This window comes from Podarcis bocagei, assembly GCF_964188305.1.
Source record: "Podarcis bocagei genome assembly, chromosome: Z".
Classification (NCBI taxonomy): Eukaryota; Metazoa; Chordata; class Lepidosauria; order Squamata; family Lacertidae; genus Podarcis; species Podarcis bocagei.
Genome location: NC_138140.1, coordinates 19,830,916 through 19,857,596, shown reverse-complemented (window position 1 = coordinate 19,857,596; position 26,681 = coordinate 19,830,916). Strand labels below are relative to the sequence as shown.

Genomic DNA, 26,681 nt, shown 5'->3' with positions numbered 1-26,681 from the left:
TTTTAATATATTTCGATTGTGTCAGACCAACACACCTACCTACCTGAATCAGGGGCCACCCAGACACCTCAAAAGGAAGCCCCCAAGCAGGACCCAAGGACAACAGCAATGCTCCCCACCTGCAATTCCCAGAAAGTGGAATTCAGAAGCATTTACTGCCTCCAACAGTGGAGGTAATTCATTGTCATTATGGCTAGTAGCCACTGAGAGGCAAATAGACTAAGGTTGAGCACCATCCAAGTTGGTAGAAATGACTACATCTTGTGGTGCAATGGGTTAGTGCACCTGCCTGTTAAACCAGAAGGCTGGTAAGTTCAAGCCCACCCAGGGTTGCTCTGGGCAGGATTACTGCAATGCAGTAGCATGGCACTAGATGACCCTCAGGCCAACTCTACAATTCTATGATTCTAACTGTGCCCTGTCATTCCATGGTGGGTCTTTCCTCTGAAGATGTCTAGAAAACACGTCAAGGAGCCTTAGCTGATTACCAGACTCTCCACTAAACTAATTCTGGTGACACACACATCATTCCCACAGAACTCCGCCACACAGACACACCTGGATGAAGAGGGTGAAGAGGGGTGTGCTTGTGAGGCAGGCAGCCTGCAGCTGCTTGGAGATTAATTCCACTGGAAAGAAAGAAAAAAGTGAGAGTCCATCAACAGGACCAGAACCTTGAGCCAAAAAGAAAAAAACACTTTGTATATTCTCCTCCTCTCTTCGTGCCATGCTTCTCATTGCTCAAACTGAAATATTATGTCTGTAGGGATAAAAAAAAATATTAAGAACATAAGAGCTTGCTGCACCTGGCCAGTGGCCCATCTACTCCAGCCTGTTGTTCTCACAATGGCCACCCACACACCCCTATGGGAAGCCCACAAGCAGGAGTTGAGCACAGGAGCCCTCCCCCCTCCTGTGGCTTCAAGCAACTGATATTCAAAGGCCCACTGCTCTGTCAGTGGAGGCAAAGAACAGCCACCCTGGCTAGTAGCCATCGAAAGCCCTCTCCTCCATGAATCTGCCAATCCTCCTTTAAAGCCATCCAGGTTGCCTCATCTGGGAGTAAACTCCAGAATTTAACTGTGCGCTGCATGAAGAAGGACTTTATCTGTCCTCAATCTTCAAACATTCAGCTTCTCTGGATGTCTGAGTGCTAGCACTGTGAGAGGGTGAATAACTTTTCTCTCTCCACTTTCTCCATGCCATGCATCACTTTATAAACTTCTATCATGTTGCCTTGTATATACCTTTTCTCTAAAAAGAACTCATACAAATTATAGGGGAGTCACTCTGTCCCCTTGATCTGAAATGTTTTGCTATGTGCGTGAAGTTAAGCTTTCCAAAGAAAGGGCTTAACCATCATGTATCCATCATTCACTTGTGCACACACACACACACACACTCTTCAGTCAAATACAGAAGAAGAAGAATCTTATCAGAAGTTGCCGGTGGTCAGACCTTTAGACCTATGAGCAGCTTCTGTCTTGAGGCGCTGGGCCCAGTCCTGGACCAGGCTCCCAGCCCAGGGAATCACGGCCACCATCAGCCGTCGGAAAAGGGTGGTCTTCAACATCCCATCCTTCTGTCCCTTCTGGGGCTGGCCTCCTTCTCTGCTGGCTGGTGCCAAGGATTTTGCAATACATGTTTGGGATGTGAAGGCAAAACGCTTCTTCCTGTTGATTTCTTGCTGTGGAAAGAGAGAGATAGAGAGGAGTAAATCCTATCCTCTGCCCGAAGGATACTCAGGTCCACTAGGGCCACAACAGCTCATTTCTAGAGAGACCTGAAAGGAGTCAACACTTTTCAGCATTCAAAAGTTTGGGAAGTGGCTTTACTATAAAAGCTGATCAACAAACTACGCACTTCCAGGTCACCAAGTAAAAAGGATAAATTTGCAGAGAGAGGTCTGGTATGATTACATATGCCAATAAAGAAAAACATGGCAAAAGTATGTTCAGTCTTCTAATTTTATTGTACCAGCCTGATGTGTGTTCCTCTTGCTGTTGCTTGCCCAATGAGGTGTTTTCTTTAAGCTGCTTTAATTGTAAATATTAAAAAGAAAAGAAAAGAGGGAGGCAGAACCATGTATGCCATCTTGAGCTCCTTAGGGAGAAACAGTAGGTTATAAATTAAATAAACAAACTCTGGAATACAGTATGTTTAAAACTGTTGAAACCTGCCTTGAAAGCAAAAGGGTATCTTGGTGGAAATGGAAATGAAACAAACTCATCCAACTAAGCAGGCCTCGCTAAAAGACATTTGAACGTATTTTTAAAAACAACAACAACATGCTCACATGGGGGAAAGTATGAAGCCCACTGCCCCATCATGCCAGCTTAACTCTGAAGCCCAACAGCCAATCTGAACTGAATGCCTCTAAATATCATCAGACATGTTGGCAAGAAAAGTATGGGGATCTATCTATCTAATCTACTGCATTTATATCCCAACTTTGCCCCCAAGGAGCTCAAGGTGGCATACATGGTTCTGTCCCCCTCCTCCACAACAACTCTGTGAGATAGGTTAGGCTGAAAGGTAGTGACTGTGACCCAGTCCAGTGTCACAGCAGAGTGGAATTTGAACCTGGTCTCTCCCAGGTCCTAGTTCTCTTTTAATCCTCACAACAACCCTGAGAGGTAGGTTGAGAGGCAATGACTGTGACCCAAGGTCACCTTGTGAGCTTCATGGCTGAATGGGGGGATTTGAACCCTTGTCCCTAGTCTGACACTCTAACCACTTCACTACACTGTCTCTCAAGGGAAGTTCCTTATCCTAAACCTAAAAGAGTCAGGAGGAGCTTCTGAACCATGGGAGGGAGACTTACATTTCTCCGCTGCAACTCATAGCTGTTTCTCCTCAACACACATTTCACATAAGCCAAAGACACCCTCCAGGAGTCCTTCATCCTCCTGGGATTCTGCAAACAAAACAGGAAGGAGAAACACCCATCAATACCCATCAGCCAAACACAGATCCCAATCTATTTTCTTTTAAGGGAAAGAAAGTCCTAGACAGAAAATCTTTATATTTTCAAAAGAATTGGTCTTATATATGATGTTGGTAGCTCAAATTGTCATTACAACTCAGCAGAAAATAGCCCAAAATCTTACACGGGATACTTGGTACCATCACTCTGGAATACAGTTATAACAGAGAAAATAATAATAATAAATAATAATAATAAATTTTATTTATATCCCGCCCTCCCCAGCCAAGCCGGGCTCAGGGCGGCTAACAACAATCAAATAAACAATCAAATAATAACACATTCTAAAAATTTTCATTATAAAAATTAGTTAAAATCAAATTGATGGCAACCGATTAAACAAAATTCTGTGCAGGTTGCCAGAGGAGGGAGTCAGGCTGCGCCCTGACCAAAGGCCTGGCGGAACAACTCTGTCTTGCAGGCCCTGCGGAAAGATGTCAGGTCCCGCAGGGCCCTGGTCTCTTGTGACAGAGCGTTCCACCAGGTTGGAGCCGCAGCCGAGAAGGCCCTGGCTCTAGTTGAGGCCAGCCTAACCTCTCTGAGGCCTGGGACCTTGAGGGTGTTATTATTTGCAGACCGTAGGTTTCTCTGTGGGGCATACCAGGAGAGGCGGTCCCGTAGGTACGAGGGTCCTAGGCCGTATAGGGCTTTAAAGGTTAAAACCAGCACCTTAAACCTGATCCTGTACTCCACCGGGAGCCAGTGCAGCTGGTATAGTACCGGATGAATGTGATCTCGCAGCGAAGACCCCATAAGGAGTCTCGCCGCGGCATTCTGCACCCGCTGGAGTTTCTGGGTCAGTCTCAAGGGCAGCCCCACGTAGAGCGAGTTACAATAATCCAGTCTGGAGGTGACCGTCGCATGGATCACAGTGGCTAGGTGAGGGCGAGAGAGATAAGGGGCCAACTACATAATTGGATATTTTAATGAGGACTAGAACCTCCAGGCACCTTTTATAGATATGGAATTCCTTTATGACCCTCATAACACTTAGCAATGCACCCTCTAAGCCACTGCAATCTGCCAAATCCAATAGCAGAACTCTTGGTAAAGGCAGAATTGTGTGCCTCTTTTCTCTTACAAGTCACTTCACTGTAAAAAAATTCCTTCCAGTAGCACCTCTGTGTATCTGAAGAAGTGTGCATGCACACGAAAGCTCATACCAAGAACTAATTTAGTTGGTCTTTAAGGTGCTACTGGAAGGAATTTTTTTATTTTGACTATGGCAGACCAACACGACTACCTATCTGTAACAAGTCACTTCACTGATTTCCTAGTATTGATAAAGAGTGACTCTCCATGAAGAAAAATCTCCTCAGGAAAATCTGAGTGACAGCAGAGGCCTGTCACCTGACCTGCATTGGGAGCAAGGCAATATGGGAACTGGAGGGGCCACCTTCCCACTACAGGGTAAGTGCAGCTCAGAATCTGCATATTCCTACCTAGTGGAGTGAGTGGGAGGGACAAGATCCCCTCCTCTCTGTAGGAAAATAATAACATGAGCACAAAAACTGATCTTGTGGGCCTGGAAGAAATGGAGAAATGGACCAGCTGCAGAAAGCTTTTCCCTGCCTGATAGCAGAAAGGTCATTGGGATTTGCCACAGGAGGGGAAGCCAGCTCATTTACAGGTCTGGTTTTGATTTCATACAGGATGAGGTACTGGAAAGAAGTTTCTCCCTCTGCCTTTTCTTGAGCAATGAACAGATGCAGAAGGAACTTTGCTTCATATATATACAAAGCTGGTCGTTTCCCTTTAATATGAAGTAAGTTTCTAATCCTCGTGGCTCTGAGGAACAAAGGAAGCTGCTTTCTACGGAGTCAAACCCTTGAGTCTCTCTGGCTCAGCACTGTCTCTACACTGACTAGCAGCGGCTCTCCAGGGTTACAGGCAGGGAGCATTCTCTAAGCACTGAAGTGCAGCCCTTCCTCTCAGCATAAAGACTATAACAATCCTCAAGGTTCTGAAGGATGGGCTGAATTGAACAGAAATATAGGAGTCTGCCTTGGACTGAGTCAGACGGAATATGTCCACTGAGATCAGTTATTTCAACACTGACCAGCAGCAATTGCTCTCCAGGGCTTCAGGCAGGGGTTTCCCCCAGACCTACCATTGGGTACTGAACCTACACGCAAAGCAGACACTTACCAGATACAGCCTTTCCCCTAAAACTAAAGTAAGATCCTGGTTCTGAAGAAACAGAAACCTGGGCCAGATGCTCTGCCTCTGAGCCAGGGCCCCTTCCCCACGTACCTTGCTGCCTTCCGCCACCAAGCTCTCCTTTGCTCCAATCAGGGCAGGGGGCAAATCACTGAGAGGAGCAGTGGCAGGGGGAGAAGCCTCTGCCTTCTGGGGCTGCTCTTCCTCCTCCCCTGCCTTCAGGACCCTGGGGAACATCCCATGCTTCTGGTCTACGTTGAAGCCCTTGGACAGCAGCGTGACAGAGGCCAGGTTCTCTGATGATATGCCCTTCCTGGTAGGTACCCAGAGGTCAATGCTGGGCACCTCCCAGTGCCCACCAGCCATGGCCTTGTGGGTCCTGGCTGCCTCCTCCTCCACACTCTCCTCCTCTTCCTCCTCCAGGGACAGCTCTAGGTCAGAATCTTCGCTGCTGGACAAGCAGAGGTGGGGCTGCCGGGGCTTTCGGTGGGTGCAGCCCTCCTGCTTCGGCTTCCGCCTCTTCTTCTGGAAACAAGAGACAGAAAAAAGAGCAACCTCAGATTAATCGCAAGAACAGCTGCAATGGCCAGTTCACATTTCAAGAGGTGTTGGTGGCATAATGGTTAGAGTGACGATTTCCACAGAGGGCAGTGAGATACCATAGGGGGGAGCTAAGAGGCAAGGAGGTGCAGGGGGGCGCTGGAGGTGGAAATAATAGGTATCAGACTTTAAAAGCTGGTGCCCCTGAATCAAATTCATCAATTTTGCAGGAATAATTAAACAAGATGGGTTCAATCTGATTTTGAATAAACATGCAATCAACTGTGAGAGTTATGATCTTATTGGGCGGTTATCTTTCTTAATTGGCTGTGCAGCACACATGGCACACATAGCTTTAGATAAATTCATGGAGTAGAGTCCTTCATACAGAGCACAGTTAACTAAACTCCAACAGGAGACAGTGATGGCCCCCCAACATAGACAGCTTCAAAGGAGGATTGGAGAAATTCATGGAAGAAAAAGCTATCAGTGCCACTAGCCACTTTGGCTATGCTCTGCCTCTATGGTCAGAGGGAGTATTGCTTCTGAATACCATATTTTATTATTTCAGGGAAGGGCTAAAGCTCAGTGGTAGAGCATTTTATGTGCGGTAAGCCGTCCAGAGTGACTAGGGAAACCCAGCCATATGGGTGGGGAATAAATATTTTTTTTAAAAAATATAATTTTTTTATCTGCTTTGCATGCAAAAGGTCCCAGGAAGGATCTCCCTGGCTGGAACCCTGGGGAGCCCCTGCTGCCAGTCAGCGTCAACAATACTGAGCTAGATGGTCCAAGGACATCATCAGAATACGGAAGTTTCCTCCAAGCTGACTGCACCCTTTCCTGACCCTGCCTTGGTAACCTAGGGATGTGGGTGAACAAACTGCTGAAATGAGCTCTATGTGGGGCTACCCTTGAAAACTGCAGAGAAAGTTCTACCTCCCTTGTTGGAAGAGTAAATGCCTCTAAATAACAGTTCCTGGTAATCCCATGTGGGGAGAGCAGTGCTGCTGTGCTCAGGTCCTGCTTGTGGGCTTCCATTGGGATATTTGGGTGGCCACCTTCAAGACAGGATGATGGGCTATGATGGGCCTTCTTTGGCCTTATCCAGCAGCCAAGCTTTTCTTAAGGTGACCTGTCATGACAGCAGAACCTTCATGCTCAGGGACACTGTACAGTGATACCTCGGGTTACATACACTTCAGGCTACATAAACTTCAGGTTACAGACTCTGCTAACCCAGAAATATTACCTTGGGTTAAGAACTTTGCTTCAGGTTGAGAACAGAAATCGTGCTCTGGCGGCGTGGCGGCACCCATTAGCTAAAGTGGTGCTTCAGGTTAAGAACAGTTTCAGGTTAAGAACGGACCTCCGGAACGAATTAAGTACTTAATCCAAGGTACCACTGTACCTCTGAATACTGGACAATGGGGAACAACAGTCAGAGAGTTGCTATTTCACTCAGGTTCTGCTTGGGGGTTTTCCATTGGGGCATCTGGCTGGCCCCTGTGAGGACTGGATGCTGGGCTGGATGACTGCCATTGACCTTATGCAGGTGGCTCTCCTTATATGTTTTTATATTTATGGGAGCACTTCTAAATCCCAAAAGGACCCTAGAAGTTGAACTTACCCGATAGCCCAGCAAAACTTTCCACTTGCTGAGGCACTGAGTCCCTGAGCGATGGGGCAACTCTGATGCTATCTTTGCCCAGTGACCTTTAGGAAGAAGAAGCAGGTCAGCTATTTCACCCACCATAAAACACATGCACTGGGGAGTTGTTGGTGCTGCTGAACTACATCTCCTCTCCTCCTCCCTGATCATAGGCCATGCTTGCTAGGACTGATGAGAGTTGTGGCCAAGCAACATCCAGAGGGCTAAAGGATCCTAGCACCTGGTATATCTTAGAAGTGTAGAGTTGGAATGGTTCCCAAGGGTCCTCTAGTCCAACCCCCTGCAATGCAGGAATCACAACTAAAGCATCCCTGACAGATGGCCATCCAACCGATGCTTAAAAACCACCAATGAAGCAGGCTGAGGGGACATGTAGCATGACAATAGTGCAGCACAACTATTGTTACTATTATTCAGATGCGTGACCTCAACAAGCCTAGGACAAACCCCCATGAACCTGCTAATGTGGGCAGCAGGAATACAAATAATGATAGGTCTGGGAAAGAGGAAATACTGGTCTTTCTACAGGAGGAATCCCCAGTAAGAGACTCACCCAACCAAGAAAGGCGTTTGCAGACCAAGGGACTGGATCCAACTATACACCAAATCAACATGTATGACACTATAGATATTTCATCTTCACTTCTGTCCGTAGAACAGACTTTGCCCACAGTTATGGAGGAGGAGCAAGCAAGATCAGAAACTACACAGATGTCTGGGGGATTGTCTGAACTCAATCAGGAGACGCACACTGGGAAGCCGGTCACCCCGAGTGCTGAGCTACGATTGCCCCCAGCCGAGGACCAACCAGAAACCTTCCCATTAGATAACATAGTGCCAAACCTGCCGGATGTATCACAAACTGTTAAGCAACCTTTTCTCCCACCTGTGTTCCAGGACTGCCTCAAAGCCCATCTGCAAGAAGTTAATATTTAAGTTCCTCAACCTTCATCTTGCCCCGCAAATGCTGACTTGGCTATGCTGGCACTAGACGACACCTCAACAGAAGAAGAACTCCCGGGAACGATTTCTGGGATGCACATTCCCATCGATGCTCTGTCCTAGCGATCTCGCCCCCAAAATTGGCTACTTGACTTCGAACAAGGAATTGACAGCAGACAGTTCAAGATGCGCCAACACTAGGGACCATGGTCTAACAACTGGCGCCCCTGAGGCACTAGAGGAATTGCTACAGGTTCCGCCCCAGGCCCCTAGTGATAGCCAATCTAATGACACCCACTTGTGCCAAGGCGGGGAACCCAGTGCAACATTCTTCCCTGAAGTTGCTATCGTGGAACGTGGCAGAATGGTCCTCAAAGTTATGCTATCCTGACTTTGTTAAGTTAATAAGAGAGCAGGATATAGTTTGTCTACAAGAAACTTGGTCAACACGGCACATTGACTTTGCCGGCTATAACGCCTTTGCAGTTCCGACAGTCAAACTCCACAAGAAAGGCAGGCCCTCGGGTGGCTTGCTAACCCTGGTTGCCCCCCATATAAAATGTGAACACATTCTCTTGGCTATGCAAATTGCAAACTGTTAGCAACAAAGATAGAGCTGGAGAGCCAGGTCATGTTACTGGTCAATGTGTATATTCCTCCCACCTCTACTGTCATAGCCAAGAACCATCAATGGGATCTTCTTGCACACGTGCTCAAGAATTTGGGCACCATTTGCCCCGATCTACCTATTGTCCTGACAGGGGATTTTAATGCCCACCTAGGCCAAGGGAGGGAAGTATATACAAAAGCCTGGGAGATCTTGGACTCTATGGCTTTTCCTGGCTTCTGCTTGTGGGAACGGGAATCACGGGACTTAGAAATCAACCTGGCGGGCCTACGGCTCACCAAGCTGTCTACCACCAGAGCCTTGGTGTGGCTCAGTGGGCTGCCAGATTGAGAAGGCTATGGGAACTTTACCTTCCTTTCCCCACAAGGAAATAGTGTGGTAGACTATATTCTGGTCCCCACTAAATTGCTGCCCCATGTGATTGGGTTCCACATAGGCGATCCTATGCTTAGTGACCATCTCTCCCTTCAATGTAAATTTGTCCTTCCATCGAGAGTGCCATAAAATTTAATCAATCCACTCCTCCAGGTACCATGTCCTCAGTACATAAGGATTCGAGTTAACGAGCATACTCTATCATCTTTCCAAATCTTGGTGTATTCACTTGATCTCGGTAGGGAGTGGTGAACATTCTCCTGTAGCTAGAGTCGCTTGGTTTGAGGAGCTTATGGGCATCCTAATAACCGAACTGCCCCATTCTCACTTGCACAGGCCATCTAAGAAATCGGGGTTCGGCGAGTGGACTGATAACAAAATCAAAGGCCTTAAAGTAGAGGTTAGGAGAATTTACAGAGACAGAGGTTATACACTTCTTATTACAGGGGAGAGACCAGGAGCTCACCAAGACAGTAGCTAAGTTCCTCTATTGATTTTTTGTCGCCGAAGTACGCTACAGGATCCTGCACTGGCTGGAGACCCACAGAGATGAAAGAGATTGCTCATCTCTTCTTCCCTTTGGTAAATGACTGTACTGTTGAAATGGCGATGAGATCGCACTGGCCTATTTATTCTGAATGTATTCTGAATGTTCCTATGTGATGCCAATAAAGTTTACTTGACTTGACTATTATTCAGATTGCACACTAGCCATGAAATCCCAGGCACTACAATTTCTGTGCCCCAAGTTTTAAAATTATCCAAGGAAAAAAGAGTTTGTCACTTTCCAAGGTAATAGAATCATAGAATTGTGGAGCTGGAAGGTACACCTAAGGGTCATCTAGTCCAACTCCCTGCAAGGAAGAGCCGCCTTACCCACGCCATATTTCTCAGTCAGCTCGATGAGCTTCATTTCCTCCTCCTCACTCCATTTGCCCTTCTTGATGTCACAGTGCAGGGCATGCAAATACCTGCAGCAATTGGGGGGGGGGCAAGAAAAAAAAGATGTTGCAGAGTGTTACACTCCTTCTGTCCTCAGGCCACTGCACCTCAACTCAGTCAATCAATCTGTCAGTCTGAACCCTACCCTCTGGAGCAGCAGAAACAAGCTTGTTCCTTCTTCCATGTGAGGGAAGGGGACACTGACCTGTCTCGGCACTGGATATCATTCCTGCCGGGCACCTCCATCCGAATCTTGTACCAGTCCTGTGCTCCGTATTTAGCAACAGCCTTCAGCAACACCTGTGGGAGGGGACACACAAAAGCCGATTCTTCACTTGACATTTATTATTATTTAAGCTTAGTGGTCACTTGCATTGAAAAACACAGAAATGCATTAGACGTGCAGTCTAAATAAGCACTAATGTCTCTCTTCTATGCTGGAGAGAGGTAGTGGTGGTGTAGTGGTTAGAGCCACAGTTCCTAATGTGAGTGGTGGGATGACCTAGGGCAAGGAGGCAGACAACAGTGCTGGAAGTGTCAATGCCTATCTGTGGAGAGGAAAGCTGCTCTTTCCATGCCTGGCAGGGCTCTAAGTCAGTCTACCTTTTTAAGGAAAGTGTTTCCCATATTGTTTCCAGTATCACCTGCTCTGTTATCACTGCACTTGAGCCCACACAATAGTCTAAAATACAAAGACCTTGTACACTTTTTATTATCGATTAGTAGTAGCTCAGCAATGGAAACAACAATGGAAACAATGGAAATCCCGTAGTGATGCTAGATGATCGTTGCTCGATCAGAAAGCCTTACCCACCCAATCTCGGTGAGACTAGGCTCCCTTTCTGAATGAGACAGAAAATGCTTTTGCTCCACCTTCCATACAGGAATGCTTGTGGAGAGGATATTTAATTTAACATTTCTCCAATAAATTTGAAGGATATATAGTATTTGCTCTCATCCATCTCAGTATAAAGCACTTTCCCATATATTCCTATTTAATTCAGTCCTTTGTTCAGAACCTTGAGGACTAGTATCTAACTTTATGTTAAAGGGAAACGGCTATAGTTCAGTGACAGAGCACCTGACTGGCATGCAGAAGGTCCCAGGTTCAATCTCCAAGTAGGGCTGGGAAGCAACCCCCTGACTGAACTATTAGGAGAGTCGTTGCTGCTGCCAGTCAATGTGGGCAATACTGAGCTATATGGACCAAATATCAGCTTATTAGGTTTACACTAATCCCCACCCCCCAAAGGCAACAGGAAAGGGCCTTACAGCATCTTCCTCTGGAGTCCAGGCTCCTCGCTTCAAGTTGGGGTCCACTCTCTTGGTCCACCTATAGATCAGCTGGGCGGAGTCCCTGCCCTCCATATAATAGGCAACTGTAGATGCATAGAAGAGGGTGTCTCATTGGTTTCTCATTGTCATCAAGCTGTTCAGGGTTTTGCAAAGTAATACAAGGTCATTGAACTTGGCTTGCTAGGAGATGGGCAGCCAATGCAGCTGTTTTAACAAGGGTGTTCCATGTTCTCAGCCAGAAGCTCCTGTCTTCAGTCTAGTCACAGCATTATGCCCCAGCTGGAACTTCCAAACCAGAACCAAGGGCAGCCCCACACAGAATACACTGAAGTAGTCCTTCTTCAAGGTTACAAACGAATGGACTACAGCAGTCAGGCTATCCTCATCCAGGAACAGCTAGGCCACAGTCTTGACATGGAAAGCTATGAAAGAAGGGGAGGTACTGGCATTGCGAGGAAGAGGGTCTTTCCCCCAGGGACACTACTCACTTTTCCGGTATGGAATGTGCTTCCCAACCCTCATTTCTTGGACCAGCTGCAGGAGTATCTGGTCCTCTTCTGGGCTCCACTCACTCTTCTTGAATTCCTTGTTGGAGGCCTGGAACTTCTGCAGGCATTGGAAAGCTGTGCGCTGTGTCTGGAGAGTACAGGAAAGCAAAGAGGAGGGGTGAGAAGAGGAAGAGGCTGTGTGAGGGGAAAGAGGAGGCACAGGTGGAGCAGCTATCCACGTTAAGAGTTCCCTAAGTTGGCCTTCTCAGGGAGAAAGAGTCAGGTGCAAAAAGCACATTAAGAGGGCATTGCAAGAAAATAGGCCAAGCATCAACATAGTACTAGGGGTGCTCTTCCACTTGTGGAATGCCTTCCCCTCACAAAACTGCCAGGCACCAACCTTAAAAAGGTTACTTAACCCAAACTTTTAGCAACTGCTAACCTCCCCACTTAATTTCTAAAGACCATTGTTTATGTTCTAAGATTAGTTCTTTGATCACTGATCTACTCCCTATCTGGATGAATTGCCTTAATGCCTTGGGGGTGGGGGGGGAATAGGATTCCACAGGAGGGCACTAATAGGCAAGGGGACAGCAGGGTGTGTAAATAACAATCAGACTAGTATCACTGGATCAACTGCATCAGTTTTCTTGAATTAATTAAACTGAATATCTTTAACTGGATTTTAAATGAATGTGCATTTAACTAGGTCTGTTTTGAGTTTTATTGTGTATTATTCCTGAGTAGGCATAGCACAACACTATTCTGAATACAGTGGTACCTCAGGTTACAGGCACTTCAGGTTACAGACACAGAAATAGTACCTTGGGTTAAGAACTTTGCTTCAGGATGAGAACAGAAATTGTGCTCCAGTGGCAGCGCGGCGGCAGCCGGAGGCCCCATTAGCTAAAGTGGTACCTCAGGTTAAGAACAGTTTCAGGTTAAGAACGGACCTCCAGAATGAATTAAGTTCTTAACCCGAGGTACCACTGTAATGCTTTTTACAAGCGTAGGGTGAGGCGCACTGGGGATGTGTTTGTGGAACCAAGGGGATGGGGCCCTAAAATGTTTGGGAACCACTGCTCTAAATAAATAACAATGACTAATATTCACACAGCAGCATCAGTGCCTTTCCCAGACTCCCTTCCCACCCCTAGTCAAGAGCCCGATCCATGGGCCTCACCCCCAACTCCAGGGCGATGGCTTCCCAGTCCTGGCAGTTGTGCCTGGTGGCAATTTCCTTCATCTTTTCGACCTCCTCCTCATTCCACTCCCTCTTGCTGATACTGGGGTGCTCGAAGTTCTGCCAGTACTTCCTCAACTCCTTCGCATTGCGGGTTCCTTCAAACTAGGGAGATGCGGGAGAGTAAAAGGGACCGCACAGCCTGCACCACGAATAAAAAGGCCACAGGCCACATGAAGCGCAAGGGGCCACCCTCCTTCCATAGCTGCACCATCACAAACAATTTTTAAGCAATGAAGGGGAGCCCACCTCACCCCTGCCCACGACTCACATTTATGTTGGCGATCTTCTCCCAGTCATGCTCATCCAACCTGTTCCCCAACAAAGATCCCTCCGGCAATTGGCTAGACTCCGCAAGAGACAGAAGTGACATTTAGGGGAGAAACCAGCACCCAAGGGAGCAGGGTGAGCTGTGCTACTGCCCTCTTGCTCTCTCACTAAGCGCTGCAAGATGGGACCTTAACTCTCAGTTCTGGCACCTTCACAGGCCCAACTTCCCACTTGGTGGAGCCACAGAAGAGGGCCGTGTTTATGGCAGCTGTTCCCAGGCTTTGGAACTCCCTTCCTAGAGAAACTAGACAAGATCTGCAACCTAGCTAAATACAGAGGCAGAATTCTTACATAATAATAATGATATCTAGTTAGGTTTAGGGATGATCACAGTGTGCTACAGTCACAACCAATCACTCATGGCATAAGTCTGGGGCACAGGTGATGGTGCTACTAAAGGTGTTGACTCATTAAAAGAATAATACTTAACCCTTGTATATTTTGCCAGTTTTTCTGCTTCAACAAACAGCATGCTTAGGCACAGGGAGTCATTTAGGGTCAGTGCCATCTAGAGAATTTCAGCAGGCCTCATAAAATGGAAGGCAGGTAACATAAACAAATTTAATAATGTCCCTTGATAAATTTAATAATTTTCCTAGAGAAAATAGACATCATCCCTCCTTCTTGTTTTCCTGCTAGCAGGTGAAGATATTCCGACAAGCCTTTGCTAACTGACTGTTGGTTTTTTGTTTTTTTAAAAATGGAAGGGCTTTTAAATAGTGCTGTGCTATTTTTACTGTTTGTGTTTTAAGAAATTTGTTTTTTGTATTGTTTTATTTCTATCACAATTCAATTATGTCTTGACAAATATATTTCATACGTTTTTCGTTTTTAGTATTTTGCCTGTGTCATTTTAATTTATGTAAGCCGTCTGGGGAAAAGACAGGATATAAATAATTATGAAAATAATAATTAGCGGGCTTCTTACTTGATATCTTCTATTTCCTGTGTTGTTTCCTGGATCTGCTTCCACAAAATCTGCCTCCCCATCTCATCCTCCAATTTATCCCGCTTCTCATTGAGATAGTCGAGCCTGGTCAGAAACATTTCCAAAACATTTAAGAGACATTCACATATGTGTAAAAAGAAGCATGCAACGAATGCACCGGGAACAATACTAGAAAATCTGGACACCAAACTTTTTATCTCTCAACCACGCCCTAAAACTCATGTCAAGTTCAATTTCAGTTCCTTTGCACACAGGTCAAAGCTAAGGAGTGTCTCGGATAAGGAAAATTCATTTTTAACCTAGAAACCTTGGGGTTTTGTGTTGCTACAAAGAAATGAGCATCAGCCTCAAAGTGCTGTGAATATTCACGAGGCAAATGCTATTTTTGTCAAAGACGAAAGCACAGCCCCACTGTGTCTGAACTATGAGGAACGGCAAGGTATAGATGACTCACAAATTAGCCACATTTAACCTGTGTGATATCAACTTTACAAATCTAAAATTGCACAAATTAAATACACAGAAGGCAGAGAACTGAAAAGCTCTTTCCATGTCAGTTTTCCAGGTGCGGAAAGAACTCTTAAGCTCTCAGATTTGCTTGCCAGGCTCTGGGAGACTGTTGAGGGATCTCACAGGAACTCACGACAGCCAGAGCCCAGGAAGCAAGGTGGAGAGCTTAAAAGCAGTTAAGCGCTGTCCTATGTTTTTAAATGGCCATTTCCCGGTTTTCAAAGGGTTGTTTTGTGCTTCAAAGGGTTGTTTTCAAAGGGTTGTTTTGGGATTCCACCTTCATGTGATATCCCCAGAACGTAACCTCTCCATAAGCCACAAGTCAACTGTCCAAACGTTTTTGAACAAATAAAGACAACTAAGAGGTAACAAGAATTGGAAAATCAAGATACTTCTGGGCTAGATGGAGCAAAGGCCCTGATTCAGCACAAAATACTTTGCTCTCCCAGCCCCACTTCTTTGGGAAAGGGGAGCGTTTTGCAGGAGCCCCCTTCTGTACTTACTTCAAGAGCTTGGGCTGAAGCAGGTGCTGCAATTGGTCACTCATGACAGACTGACGGAGCAGCAGCTTCTCTTGGCTTTTCCCTATGGAAGACCAAGGTGGGGGGGAGGTATTACAGAAGGTCACCAAGTAGCGGGAAGGAAGGCCAGGAGCCCAAAGGGAGGTGAAGCCAAAGCCAACAAAAGGCAGAGCCTACTCTCTCTAGTCTGTCCCCATCTCTCTCTCAGTAGTGGCTGCGTTCCTCTTTAGGATTAGTGGGGTGGAAGACAGGGAGCCCAAGCCAATGAGAGGTGGAACCAACTCAATCTAGCTTTGCCCCCATCCTCCTCCTCCCAGCTGAGGGGGCAACACTGGGGCTGAGAAGGGGAAGCTGGCGGGCGAGTCCATGATTGTAGGAGTATCTCCCCATTCTTATTCCATCCCTGAATTCATTTTGTGTAGCTAGAGCTTGACAGCCTGAAATATGTGTGTGAGCTTTACTAAACCTTTCCTAATAGAACAGACAGACTCTTTTTAAGTAGAAATGTGCACACGACTGTGTACTGTTACTGCTCATAGCACAACTGAAAAGAATGGAAGGTAAACAGATAAGATACAACAATAGGAGAACAAAATACTAGCAGATCAGCCAATCATAGTAGTTACACGAAGTCCTGGGTCAAGAAGAGAACAAAGATATCAACATAGATAACTGAAAGCAGTTTTTCATTTAAAACATGTATCTACCGGCGTTTCTTTGGGGAACGTGGGTTAGGGAGCACCCTTTACAAATTCCTCCAACATTCTGGTGTTAGCAATAGAATGGGAAGGTTGGGTTGCACTGCTCAGAACAGCCAAACAATCTCTGAGAGGTTTAATAATGATGCCAACATGTTGTAACTGTTTAACTCTGAAGGGAAGAATTGCTGAAATTGTCTGATTGATTAAGTAGTCATCAGCTGTGTAGCTGGACACGTATAGAAGATGGTGTCTGACAGCATCCAAGGGCAGCCTCTTTCTGTTTTTTCAGAAGGCTAACCCTATGTATATTTGTATTAATAAGGCCTAATTTCTCACTTAAAGCCTGTGTCTACTGGCATTCCTTTGGGGAACTGTATATAAATTCTTCCAACATTCTGGTGTAAGTCATAGATGAGAAGGTTGGGGTGGGCAGGTGAAAAGAGCCAATGGATCTCTTGAGTGGTTTAAGAATGACGACAGTATGTTTGATGAAAAAAATTGTTGTAATCATTTGGTTCTTTTGTTATTACATGTGTAGCTTAGCAGTGTACTATAGACTAGATTTAAGAGCATGGAAATCGCAGCTTGCTCCTGGTTTTTTCAGGAGACTGACTCCTACATACGTTTGGATCAATAAAGGCCTAATATTTATTTTTTTCACATTTAAAGTCTGTGTCTATTTGGTGTTACTTTGGGAACCCCAGCTGGGGCACACCCTTTATAAATTTATCCAACAACAGCACCCCACCCCAGACTGCTGTTATAAGGCAAGCAGGTGGGGGCTGACCAAGGGCAGACTGAGGCTGGTGGGTCATTTGCCCCATTTCCCCAGTGGACTAGACTCCCTGCTGCTGATAGGAAAACTCCAACCATCGTCATTTTCTCCCTTGACTTCTATTTGTTGGAAACAGAGAAGGAAGGTGGTGGGCTCTCTCCTTTGCTGGAGTTTTGAAAAGCTGGTTGGTCACCTGTCAGGGATTCTTGAGCTGCGATTCCGGCATTGCAGGGAATTGGGATAGATGACTCTTGGGGTGGGGGTGGGGTGGCCCTCTTTTAACTCTACAATTCCATGGTTCCAGAAACCAAGTCAGCTCATGCTGAAGGTTTCAATCAATTCAAACCTAAGATAAGTATGTTATTGTAGCCCCCCAAATCCCTCTTACATTTGATAGTGAGCAGCTCCGCAAAAGACTTGATGCCTTGTTTTGCTTTTTCCCTGGCGTCACTGTTGGCAGGAGGGCCCTAAAGAGGGGGAGGGGGAGAGAGAAAGGGCACTACAGATGTCACAAAATAATCCCACTTTGGTCCTCAATCTCTGTTGTCAGACAAGCCCCACTGGTGGTTTTCAAAAGTGTGCATAGTGTCAAAAGTGTGTGCATGGGTCATGGGTTGCTCTGGATACGAACGGGATCCATTCCAGAGCCCCGTTCGCATCCTGAAGTAAACATAAGATGCGACTGTGCGTCTGCGTGTGCCACGTTTCGCCGCTTCCACGCATGACCTCATTTTTAGCGTCTGCGCATGTGCGAGTGGCAAAACCCAGAAGTAACGCTCTCCTTTACTTCCGGGTCACCGCAGAGCGCAACCCGAAAAAATTCATCCCAAAGCTACTTCAACACGAGGCATGACTGTACCTGTCTGATGTCAATGGACAGGGAGTTTCCAAGTGTAGGCACCATCACAGTAAAGGATGGATGTATTGCAGATATGGAACAGGGATTACAGAGTTACTGTAACAGGGCCAGCTCTCCTGATCAAAGCAGTCAAGTGGGTGTATATGGGGGGAGCCTATCCTATTCTATGTGTTTCTGCACTACAACTCCCATCAGCCCCTGCAGCTAGCATGGCCAGAGATCAGGGGCAATGAGGGGAAGTCCAGCAACAAGTGGAAGGTCTCAATACAGTCCCCTTGGTATAAATGATCTCATTGGTACCTGGTTAAAAACAAGTCCAGATTGCAAACAAAGAGCAGTATCAAGCATCAACCAGAATTTGGCCTCTTCATCTTCCAAGATGCATGGTGGTTAGAGCATTGGGCTAGGACCTGGAAGACCAGGGTTGAAGTCCCCCACTCAGTCATGAGACAATAGGTGATGTTTGTCCACTCCCTCACTCAGCCTAGCCTAGTTTGCAGGGCTGTTGTGGGGATTAAATGAAGGCTATGAACTGGGACAGAGCAGGGTTCAAATGCCCAATCTGTCATGAAGTTCACTGGATGTGACCTTGGACTAGTCACTGTCTCTCAGACTAACCTACCTCACAGGGTTGTTGTGGGAATTACATGAGGACTAGGACCTGGTAGAGTGCAGGGTCCAAATCCTCACTCATCCTTGAAGCACACTGGGTGTGGCCTAGGGACAAGGACTGCCTTGGCCTCACATACCTCACAGAGTTGTTGTGAGGATAAAATGGAGAGGGGTGAGAAATGCATATGCCACCTTGAGCTCTTTGGAGAAATGGTGGGATATGAATGTAATCAATCAATCAATCTTGCCGTAAGACAAGGGGGCTGGAAACTAGGGAAGGAGACAGGGTTGTCCACCTCTATCCCCAGGAGGAAGAGAGGTCAGCAATGGATACTTACGAACCCTGACGTCATGTCCTTGAAGTACGGCTTCATGAAATGGCCCAGAAACAAATTTGCTGGCAAGGTTTTGCTGTCACTTGACTTAGTGCCTCTCGTCCCAGCCAGCTCCCATGTCAGCTTTTCCTGCAAGGCATTGAAAAGAGAGACAGAGAAGAAGAAGAATAGAATTGTAGGGTTGAAAGTGCACCAAGGGTCATCGAGTCCAACCCCCTGCAATGCAAGAAATTTAGGGAAGCGGTTCTGAAACTTTTTGGAGCCACTACCCCCTTGGTTCCATAAACTCAACCCCACTGCCTCCTACCCTATAAAAAGCATTATTCGGAAGAGCAGCTTGCATGACCCGCTAAGGAAGATAGCACAGTAAGATTCAAAACAGTAACAATTGCACAGTCATTCAAAATCCAACCAAACTATTGAGTTTCATTAATTAACCCAAAAGATTAATGTGATTCAGTCATATTAGATATTCCATTAAAATATTTGTATGCATTCCTACTAGTGAAAATATAAGGGAATTGATAGCATAAAATAATTATTTATAGCTACACACAGGGCTCGTTCATTGAACACAATGTGCTCCCTGGGTTTCCTGCAGGCATCTAGTTGGCCACAGTGAGATGAGGGTGCTTGCAGAGTTGGGCCATTGGCCTGATCCAGCAAGCTCATAGGCACTTATTGTTTTGTTTTTCTGTTTTAACTATTTATTAGTGCTTTTATCTAGGGGTTTTTTAATTGTGTGAGCTGCCCTGAGATATTTTGGTGAAGTGTGTATATAAATTTAATAAATAAAAAATAAATAAATAAATAAAACTTAAATTCAGAGGCACAGCTGTGATGGCAGAGCACAGCCACCATGGCTAGTAGCCATTGAGAGCGTTCTGCTCCTCCATTAATTTGTCCAGACCTGTTTTGAAGCCATCACTGTCTCCTGCTGGAGAAAATTTAACTCTGTGATGTAGTGAAGAAGTCACTTCTGTTATATTTCCTGAACTTTCCAGCATTCAACTTCCTTGGATGTCAACAAATTCCAGTGTTATGAGAGAGGAGTAAAACTCTTCTCATCCACTTGCTCCATGCCCTGCAAATTTTATAAACTTCTATCATGTCACCTCTTCCTCACCTTTTTTCTAAACTAAAAGGTCCCAACCTTTGCTCATAAGGTTGTCGCTCCATTCCCCCTTGATGATTTGGGTCACAATTTTCTGAAGCTTTTCCAACTCTGCAATGTTCTTTTTGAGGTGAGGTGACCAGCCTTCCAAATCTGGCTGCACCACAGATTTGTATTACTATATTGGCAATTTTATTTTCAATCAGCTTTGTTCAGGCTACAACACAACTCCACAAACCCCCAGAGAGAGCTGAAACATTCCAGAGTATTCTTAAGGCAGCCCCACCACAACACTGACCTGCTGCTCTCTGTTCTGGGCCAGCCAGAGGGTGATCTCCTCAATCTTCTCCTGAATCACCTCCTGGTAAACCATGTTCATGTGCAGGCAGGTCTCCAGGGACTGAGGGAGATGGATGTCCACTTCACTCCCCACTCCAGCACCTTTCTCCCCATCTAGGTCTACCTCCTGATCCAGAAGGAAAAAAAGAAGAGTTGATCAGATGGCTGGAAAAAACAGACTTTACAGAAGGTAGAGAGGCAGGCAACTGATTTAGTTGGATGCATCAAGGGCATGGCCCTTGAAATTCCTACAGACAATATCACCTTCCTTTGCAAACGTCAAACATGTTTTCTCCCAAGGTTTCCACAACCATATGCGTGCAGCAAAACACTTCTGGGTTTGCCGCTTTCACAACCCAAAGCTTACGTTACCCGAGGGTAATGTACGCCGGGGTGCTAGTGTATTGCTTAGTTACCAGAGGGGCTGAAATAAACTTGCTACATGTTATCACATATAGTGGGAATGTAAGTTGGTGCAATATTTAGGGAATTTGATTTTCATGGAAATAAATATACCAAAGACACTATGGCTTGTTGTGCAAAATTAAATTTTGTGAATTCTTCTGATGATGCCAATGTAGATATATTGGCAAAAGGTCTTATATATGACCTTGGCAGCTCAAACTATCATGGCAACTCAATGGAAAACAGCCCCAAATCTTACACTGGGAGCTCAATACCCCTGACTCTGGAAGATAGCTAGAATGAACAAAATTACACCTAATCTGAGATACAGAACTAACTGCCAGACACATTTTATATGATCTGGCATTCTTTTATGACATCTACACTTGCAAGACAACCTTCACTGAAAGCCTGGCAAATCTGGAACTAGATCTGATAATTTGATAACACTGATAGCCCTTTCTTGGATATTGTTATTTTATCCCACATGCAACTAGACTTGGTCTACATGCCAGTTTTATAATTTTGCTTTAATTGTCACCTGTTGTTATAATTGTTCTCTCTCTTTATATACACCTTAATAATTGTACCAAATAAAAATACTATTTTTGTTCAGCATAGAATCATTGAATTAAAGTGTTGAAAGGGACCCTGAGGGTCATCTAGTCTAACCCCCTGCAATGCAACTCATTCATCTTTTTTTTTTGTTGTTGTTCCTGTGAAGCTTCTGCCAAAATGACTACACATACACACACACATAGAGGGATATATGCTGTCGTTTCTGCATTGCACAGGGCTGGACTAGATTACAGACACTCTGAATGTTTGACTGTTCCTCACAAATAAACCAGCAGCAACAGCAACAGATGTATCAACACAACCCACCTCTGGATCTGAACCACAGCCCAGCATTTCTTCTAGCTATCATTCACCCCCCCCCCCCAGTCCTTGTAACATCTGCAGTAGCATCCCGTGAGGGAGAGGAGGAAGACTAAGAGGAAGACTAAGAACTGCATTCACCCCTCAATGGTAATTGCAGTGAGTTTTTAAATAGTTTTTAAATGGTTTTCTAGGGGAAGTTCTGGGTTTACGTAAGTTTGCTTATAAGCATGAAGACCAAGAATGTAACATAAGATGCAAGTTACCTGTAAATAAATTATACGCAAGCCACTTTGGGAGCCTTTTTCACTGAAAGTCCCGGTGCCCTGCTTATGTATTTATTATATCCAATTAAATTTCTACCCCACCGTTTCCTCCCAAAAAGCCCAGAGCTTGAGACACATTTCATGTTTCTTCTCACAAGTGATCTCATGAGCAGAAAAGTGAACTGGAATTTAATAACAGCTTAGTAAAAGGTAAAGGTACCCCTGCCCGTACGGGCCAGTCGTGTCCGACTCTAGGGTTGTGCGCCCATCTCACTTAAGAGGCCGGGGGCCAGCGCTGTCCGGAGACACTTCCGGGTCACGTGGCCAGCGTGACGAAGCTGCTCTGGCGAGCCGGCACCAGCACAGCACACGGAAACGCCGTTTACCTTCCCGCTATAAAGCGGTACCTATTTATCTACTTGCACTTAGGGGTGCTTTTAAACTGCTAGGTGGGCAGGAGCTGGGACAGAAGGACGGGAGCTCACCCCACCGCGGGGATTCGAACCGCCGACCATGCGATCGGCAAGCCCTAGGCACTGAGGATTTACCCACAGCGCCACCCGCGTTCCAATAACAGCTTAGAGGGGTCTTAAAAACAGCTTAGAGGGGCCTGGATGGAACTTCCACAAAGAAGGGCAAAGTCCTTTATCCACATGGAGACTAACTTTTTAACAACAATAAAAAAAGGATGTGATTGTGTATGTAACATATAAACCTCCAAAACAGGAAGATATTATTTGAACCAGGTACTTGCCATGTTGTCATGAGTATCGGAATCATCATCATCATCAAGGTCATCTGACAGGAAAGGAAAAGAAATATTAGACAGAATACAGGCAAAGAAAGCAAAAATTTCAAACAGTCATGGTCATGGCAGGAAGGCAGCCTAACTGTGACACTCTTGGTGTGTTGTGGTTAAGATAATGTACTAAGTAGGTTCACATCACAAATTGCTGGATAGCGTTGAAAAGCCATAATGTGCTACACAGGAAGAATAACAACAGCATATCCTACAGGCTTGCTGTAAGGATCAATCAGATCATATTTGCCGGTAAGTCCCATGTTTAAAAACAAAGGTGAGTGCAAACTTAAGATGCATGTGAGAAGCACTCTGAGGGTTACTATCAGATAAACATTTATGATTGCAGGCAGTGGACTTTCCCGAGCTAATGTGGGGATTGAACCTGAGGCGTTCTGCATGCAGACAGATAAATGGCATGATGATGAATGACATGATGATGAACAACTGTGGTGGTATTCTGGATGTATTAGAACTAAAATCCCACAAAATCTAATCAAGTAACAATCCCACCTACTACCAAGGTAGCCTCAAGGTCCTTGTATTAATTTACAAAGCCCTGAGTCACTTAGGTCCAAGGTACCTCAGGGATCACCCAAACCTTTATAATATCCCAGCTGAATCACAGAGATCACCCACAACAGCATTGTTAGTTGTTCCCTGAATTGGTGAGGCTCATTTGACAACAAGGAGTTTTGAGCGTCATCAATCCAGTCCTATGAAACTCTCTGCCATTAGAGATGTAGCAGCTGCTGAAAACTTTTCTATTCCACCAGGCCTACTACACAGGCAATTAAGACAACATCCTTCTACAATGATTATCTGATGTCTATCATTAAACTTTTTTGGGTTTAATATATGGTTTTTTTGGTTATAAACCACCTTAATATATTTAATATATTACACTGTGGTCATAGAAATATTTTTATAAATAAATGTGGATTGTAGAAGACATAAGAAACACTCAACAAGCATTGCACCTTCAATGTCAGAGACCAACTCAGGACTAGAGCTTGAGACTTGGGACTCGACGCTTGCGACATTGGGGCCCAGGCTCCTTTCCAGCTCTTCAATCTCCCAACGGATTTTCTCTCTTTCTGCTTCTATATCCATCACTTATATCTGCTACCAAGAAGAGATAAAGACAAAAAAAGAACTATAAATAAAAGATCAGATTCAAAAGTAACATGCATTAGCAGTGATTCCTGTCTTGCAGGGGGCTGGACTAGATGGCCCATGGGGTTCTCTCCTAACTCTGCAATTCTTTGGTTCTATGAATCTGTGCACACTTAGGCCCTCCTACACATTAAGCAGTACCAGAAGCACTGATCTGCAATAGGAACATGAGAAGCTGCTTAATGCGTGTGTTGGGTGTGTGTGTGTGGGATTCAGGTTCCTGAAGGACTTGGCTATCATTGTGGGCAGTACCCATAGCACAGTGGTAGAGCACACAGGTTCAATCCCAGGTATGGAAGGCTCTCCAGTAGCACAGCTGAGAAAAGAGCACAGAGAAATGCTGTAAATCAGAACAAATGCTACAGGAATGCGTGATTGTTAAGAATCAGGTGTCAATATAACATAACTTTCACTTAACACAGGATTGTCAGAAGCTGCCAATTAATTATTATTTGGTGATAATTTCAGTTATTGTTATTATGTACTACTATATTCTACTGGGTTACTGAATATTAATTTTATATGTTGTTTATTTTAAAATCACATTTTTATTATGACTTACTTGCATTGTGTAATGTTGTGTGTAATTTTGTTGTATTTTTTTGTTCTTCCAACTTGAAAACTGCCTTGTGTATAGCAATACAGAAACGTGGTATACAAATTAAAAGTGAAAAGAAATGAAGTCAGACCACTGGCTCATCTATCCTAGTACTGACTACACTGACTGACAGCAGCTCTCTAGGTTTTCAAACAGTTTTTTTGCAGCCCTACACAGAGATGACAGAAACTGAAGTCTTTTGCTAGTATGTGTTGTAAATTTTTAAATTTCCACTTTCAGATTTCAGTTGTTATGGTTTGAATTTAAACACCAGCCTAAGAAGTTGCTTTTTCCTAAATCAGATCCTTGGTTCCTCTAGCTGAGTGCTGCCTGCACTGACTGGCAGCATCTCTATGTCAAGCTGCAGTGCAAGCCCCACGAAAACCTTCATGCTTTGCCCCTTTGCAATGGCAAGACACTGGCAGCAGTCTGTCTCAAGAGAAAATAGATAGTGCCTCAAGGGATGAAGTCAAACTGCTTAATTAGAAAGTGATCTCCTGGGGCAAAAGCTTGGGCAGTGTGTATGGAAGCCCTGGGCTGCCCACATGACATGACCCCACTCTCAGTCTCACTGCTGTAGTTCAAAAGAAAGCAGAGCAATACAGTTGGCACCAACTTGGCTGCAAGAGTTGCCCAAAGGAGGAGTACAAGGTGCAATACAACCGCCTTAGGGACTCCACTCCAAACTTGTGTAGAGTTTACTCCTTAGCCTTTTATTATCCCAAAAATATCCCACAAGACAGCAGAGGTTTAGGTTCAGTTTTCCTTCTCCTAGAGGGGCTACCTTCCCAGGGGCAGATGAGCATTGTCTGCCACTCACTCCCCTCTACAGCATGTGCAGGAAATTGCCTTCTTGTCCATTTGGCCCGATATTGGTCTCTTCTGCTCAACCCATGGTAGCCCATGCAGAGGATTTAAGTGCCATCGGCTACCCTAACCTGGTTTAGCACACCAGTCAAAGCCATTTATGGTGGGTAGCTACTGTTGTATGCTGCCAGCTTCTAAGAGCCACAGGAGAGGTGTGGGTGCAGGGTGGGGACCAAAGGTGGGCAAACCACCCCAGAAGGAGCATGATGTGTCCCCTACTAGATGCATACCCAGCACCCAATACACCACCCAAGGGCAAGAAAACCTGGATGATCAGAGGAGGTCTTAGCTGCACCAGCTAGGAAGGGGAGCCTCTGCCCACAGGCAGCTTGCACCAAGAGGCAAGCCCTCTACTCACCGCATTCTCACAAGCAGCATCTGCCCGGAGGGAGTAGCGAAAGACTGGGCTAGCAGGGCAGCGGGGGCGTCTGGGGGCCCCTTATGCTGAAGAGGGGAAGGACGCTAAACCCAAGCCGAGACACTCTGTAACCATCTCTGCCAATGAAGCCAGACAAGGCACTAGTCCACAGGGAGGTATTTGTTCCCTCTCGCAACCAAAGTTGTTCGTCCTGATCGCCTAAGAGGAGCTCTGACTAGCCACAGGCTGGCTAGTAGGACTGGTCGTAGAAGAGCCACAAAAGACAGCCGTTTCAGCCGACCGGCGTGCTTGCACCAAGGACCTGCCTGAACCGGAAGCAAAACAGAACACCTTCAACGTCACAACAGCCGTGACCCGCCACTTCCGCTCTGTCGGCAAACCAATAGATGCCCGCTCCAATTAGGAGAGCAGGTCGCTCTGACCCCTCCCCTCCTTCAGTAAAAGGAGTGTCTAAGGCGCAGCAGCAGCAGATCCCGCCCCATTTTCTCCCGCATGCGCAGTGGCAGGAAGAAGCAGGGGGGGAGGGACTCCAGGTGGGAAGGAAGCGACTGCGCAGACCGCCTTCTCCCCACAATTATTATTATCATCATCATTTCATTTCTATACAGCTTTATATTTTTAAGAAGGTTTACAATCTACATTAAAATATCAACTAAAACAACTCAGAATAAAACATTACCTAAGAAAGTCAAATATAACGTATACATCCAAAGCATCATAATTAACAGGAAACTAAAATATTATCATAAAGATTTCAAAATAAAACATTACAACAAATGAGGTTCAGTACATAATGCACATATAATTTGTGACTCTTCAAAATGTATTAAGAGGTTGAGTCCCTTGCTTTTTAATTGTTTCAATTGCTTTTTAATTGTTAATTATGCTATTTTAATTATTCCTTAATCATTAACCAACTAATTTATTAACATATAATTAGGCAGTACCTCACCCCACTGCTTTTCTTTTAACAATGATTTTTATTATTTCATTAT

The 26,681-nt window shown here is 45.3% G+C and overlaps 1 protein-coding gene across 4 annotated transcripts in view; it reads right to left on the bottom strand.

Moving 5' to 3' along the window:
• The window catches only part of SNAPC4 (small nuclear RNA activating complex polypeptide 4), a 32,618-nt gene extending 6,600 nt beyond the window's left edge, over positions 1–26,018 (bottom strand). The window contains exons 1-19 of one of the 4 annotated variants that reach the window (XM_081178675.1): positions 25,666–26,018; positions 23,647–23,791; positions 22,622–22,665; positions 20,277–20,444; positions 18,868–18,993; positions 17,447–17,525; positions 15,565–15,646; positions 14,531–14,635; positions 13,544–13,616; positions 13,213–13,377; positions 12,030–12,177; positions 11,518–11,624; positions 10,451–10,545; positions 10,180–10,274; positions 7,317–7,402; positions 5,240–5,671; positions 2,825–2,917; positions 1,459–1,687; positions 559–629 (exon numbers count right to left, since the gene is read on the bottom strand). In XM_081178675.1, coding sequence (XP_081034801.1) covers positions 559–629; positions 1,459–1,687; positions 2,825–2,917; positions 5,240–5,671; positions 7,317–7,402; positions 10,180–10,274; positions 10,451–10,545; positions 11,518–11,624; positions 12,030–12,177; positions 13,213–13,377; positions 13,544–13,616; positions 14,531–14,635; positions 15,565–15,646; positions 17,447–17,525; positions 18,868–18,993; positions 20,277–20,444; positions 22,622–22,665; positions 23,647–23,779 — 2,331 coding nt within the window. In that variant the 5' untranslated portion in view covers positions 23,780–23,791; positions 25,666–26,018. Of the gene's footprint in view, positions 1–558; positions 630–1,458; positions 1,688–2,824; positions 2,918–5,239; positions 5,672–7,316; positions 7,403–10,179; positions 10,275–10,450; positions 10,546–11,517; positions 11,625–12,029; positions 12,178–13,212; positions 13,378–13,543; positions 13,617–14,530; positions 14,636–15,564; positions 15,647–17,446; positions 17,526–18,867; positions 18,994–20,276; positions 20,445–22,617; positions 22,666–23,646; positions 23,792–25,665 lie in introns of those variants that run through there. The other 3 variants (XM_081178676.1, XM_081178674.1, XM_081178677.1) reach the window with 3 other exon arrangements.
• Positions 26,019–26,681: the final 663 nt, after the last annotated feature.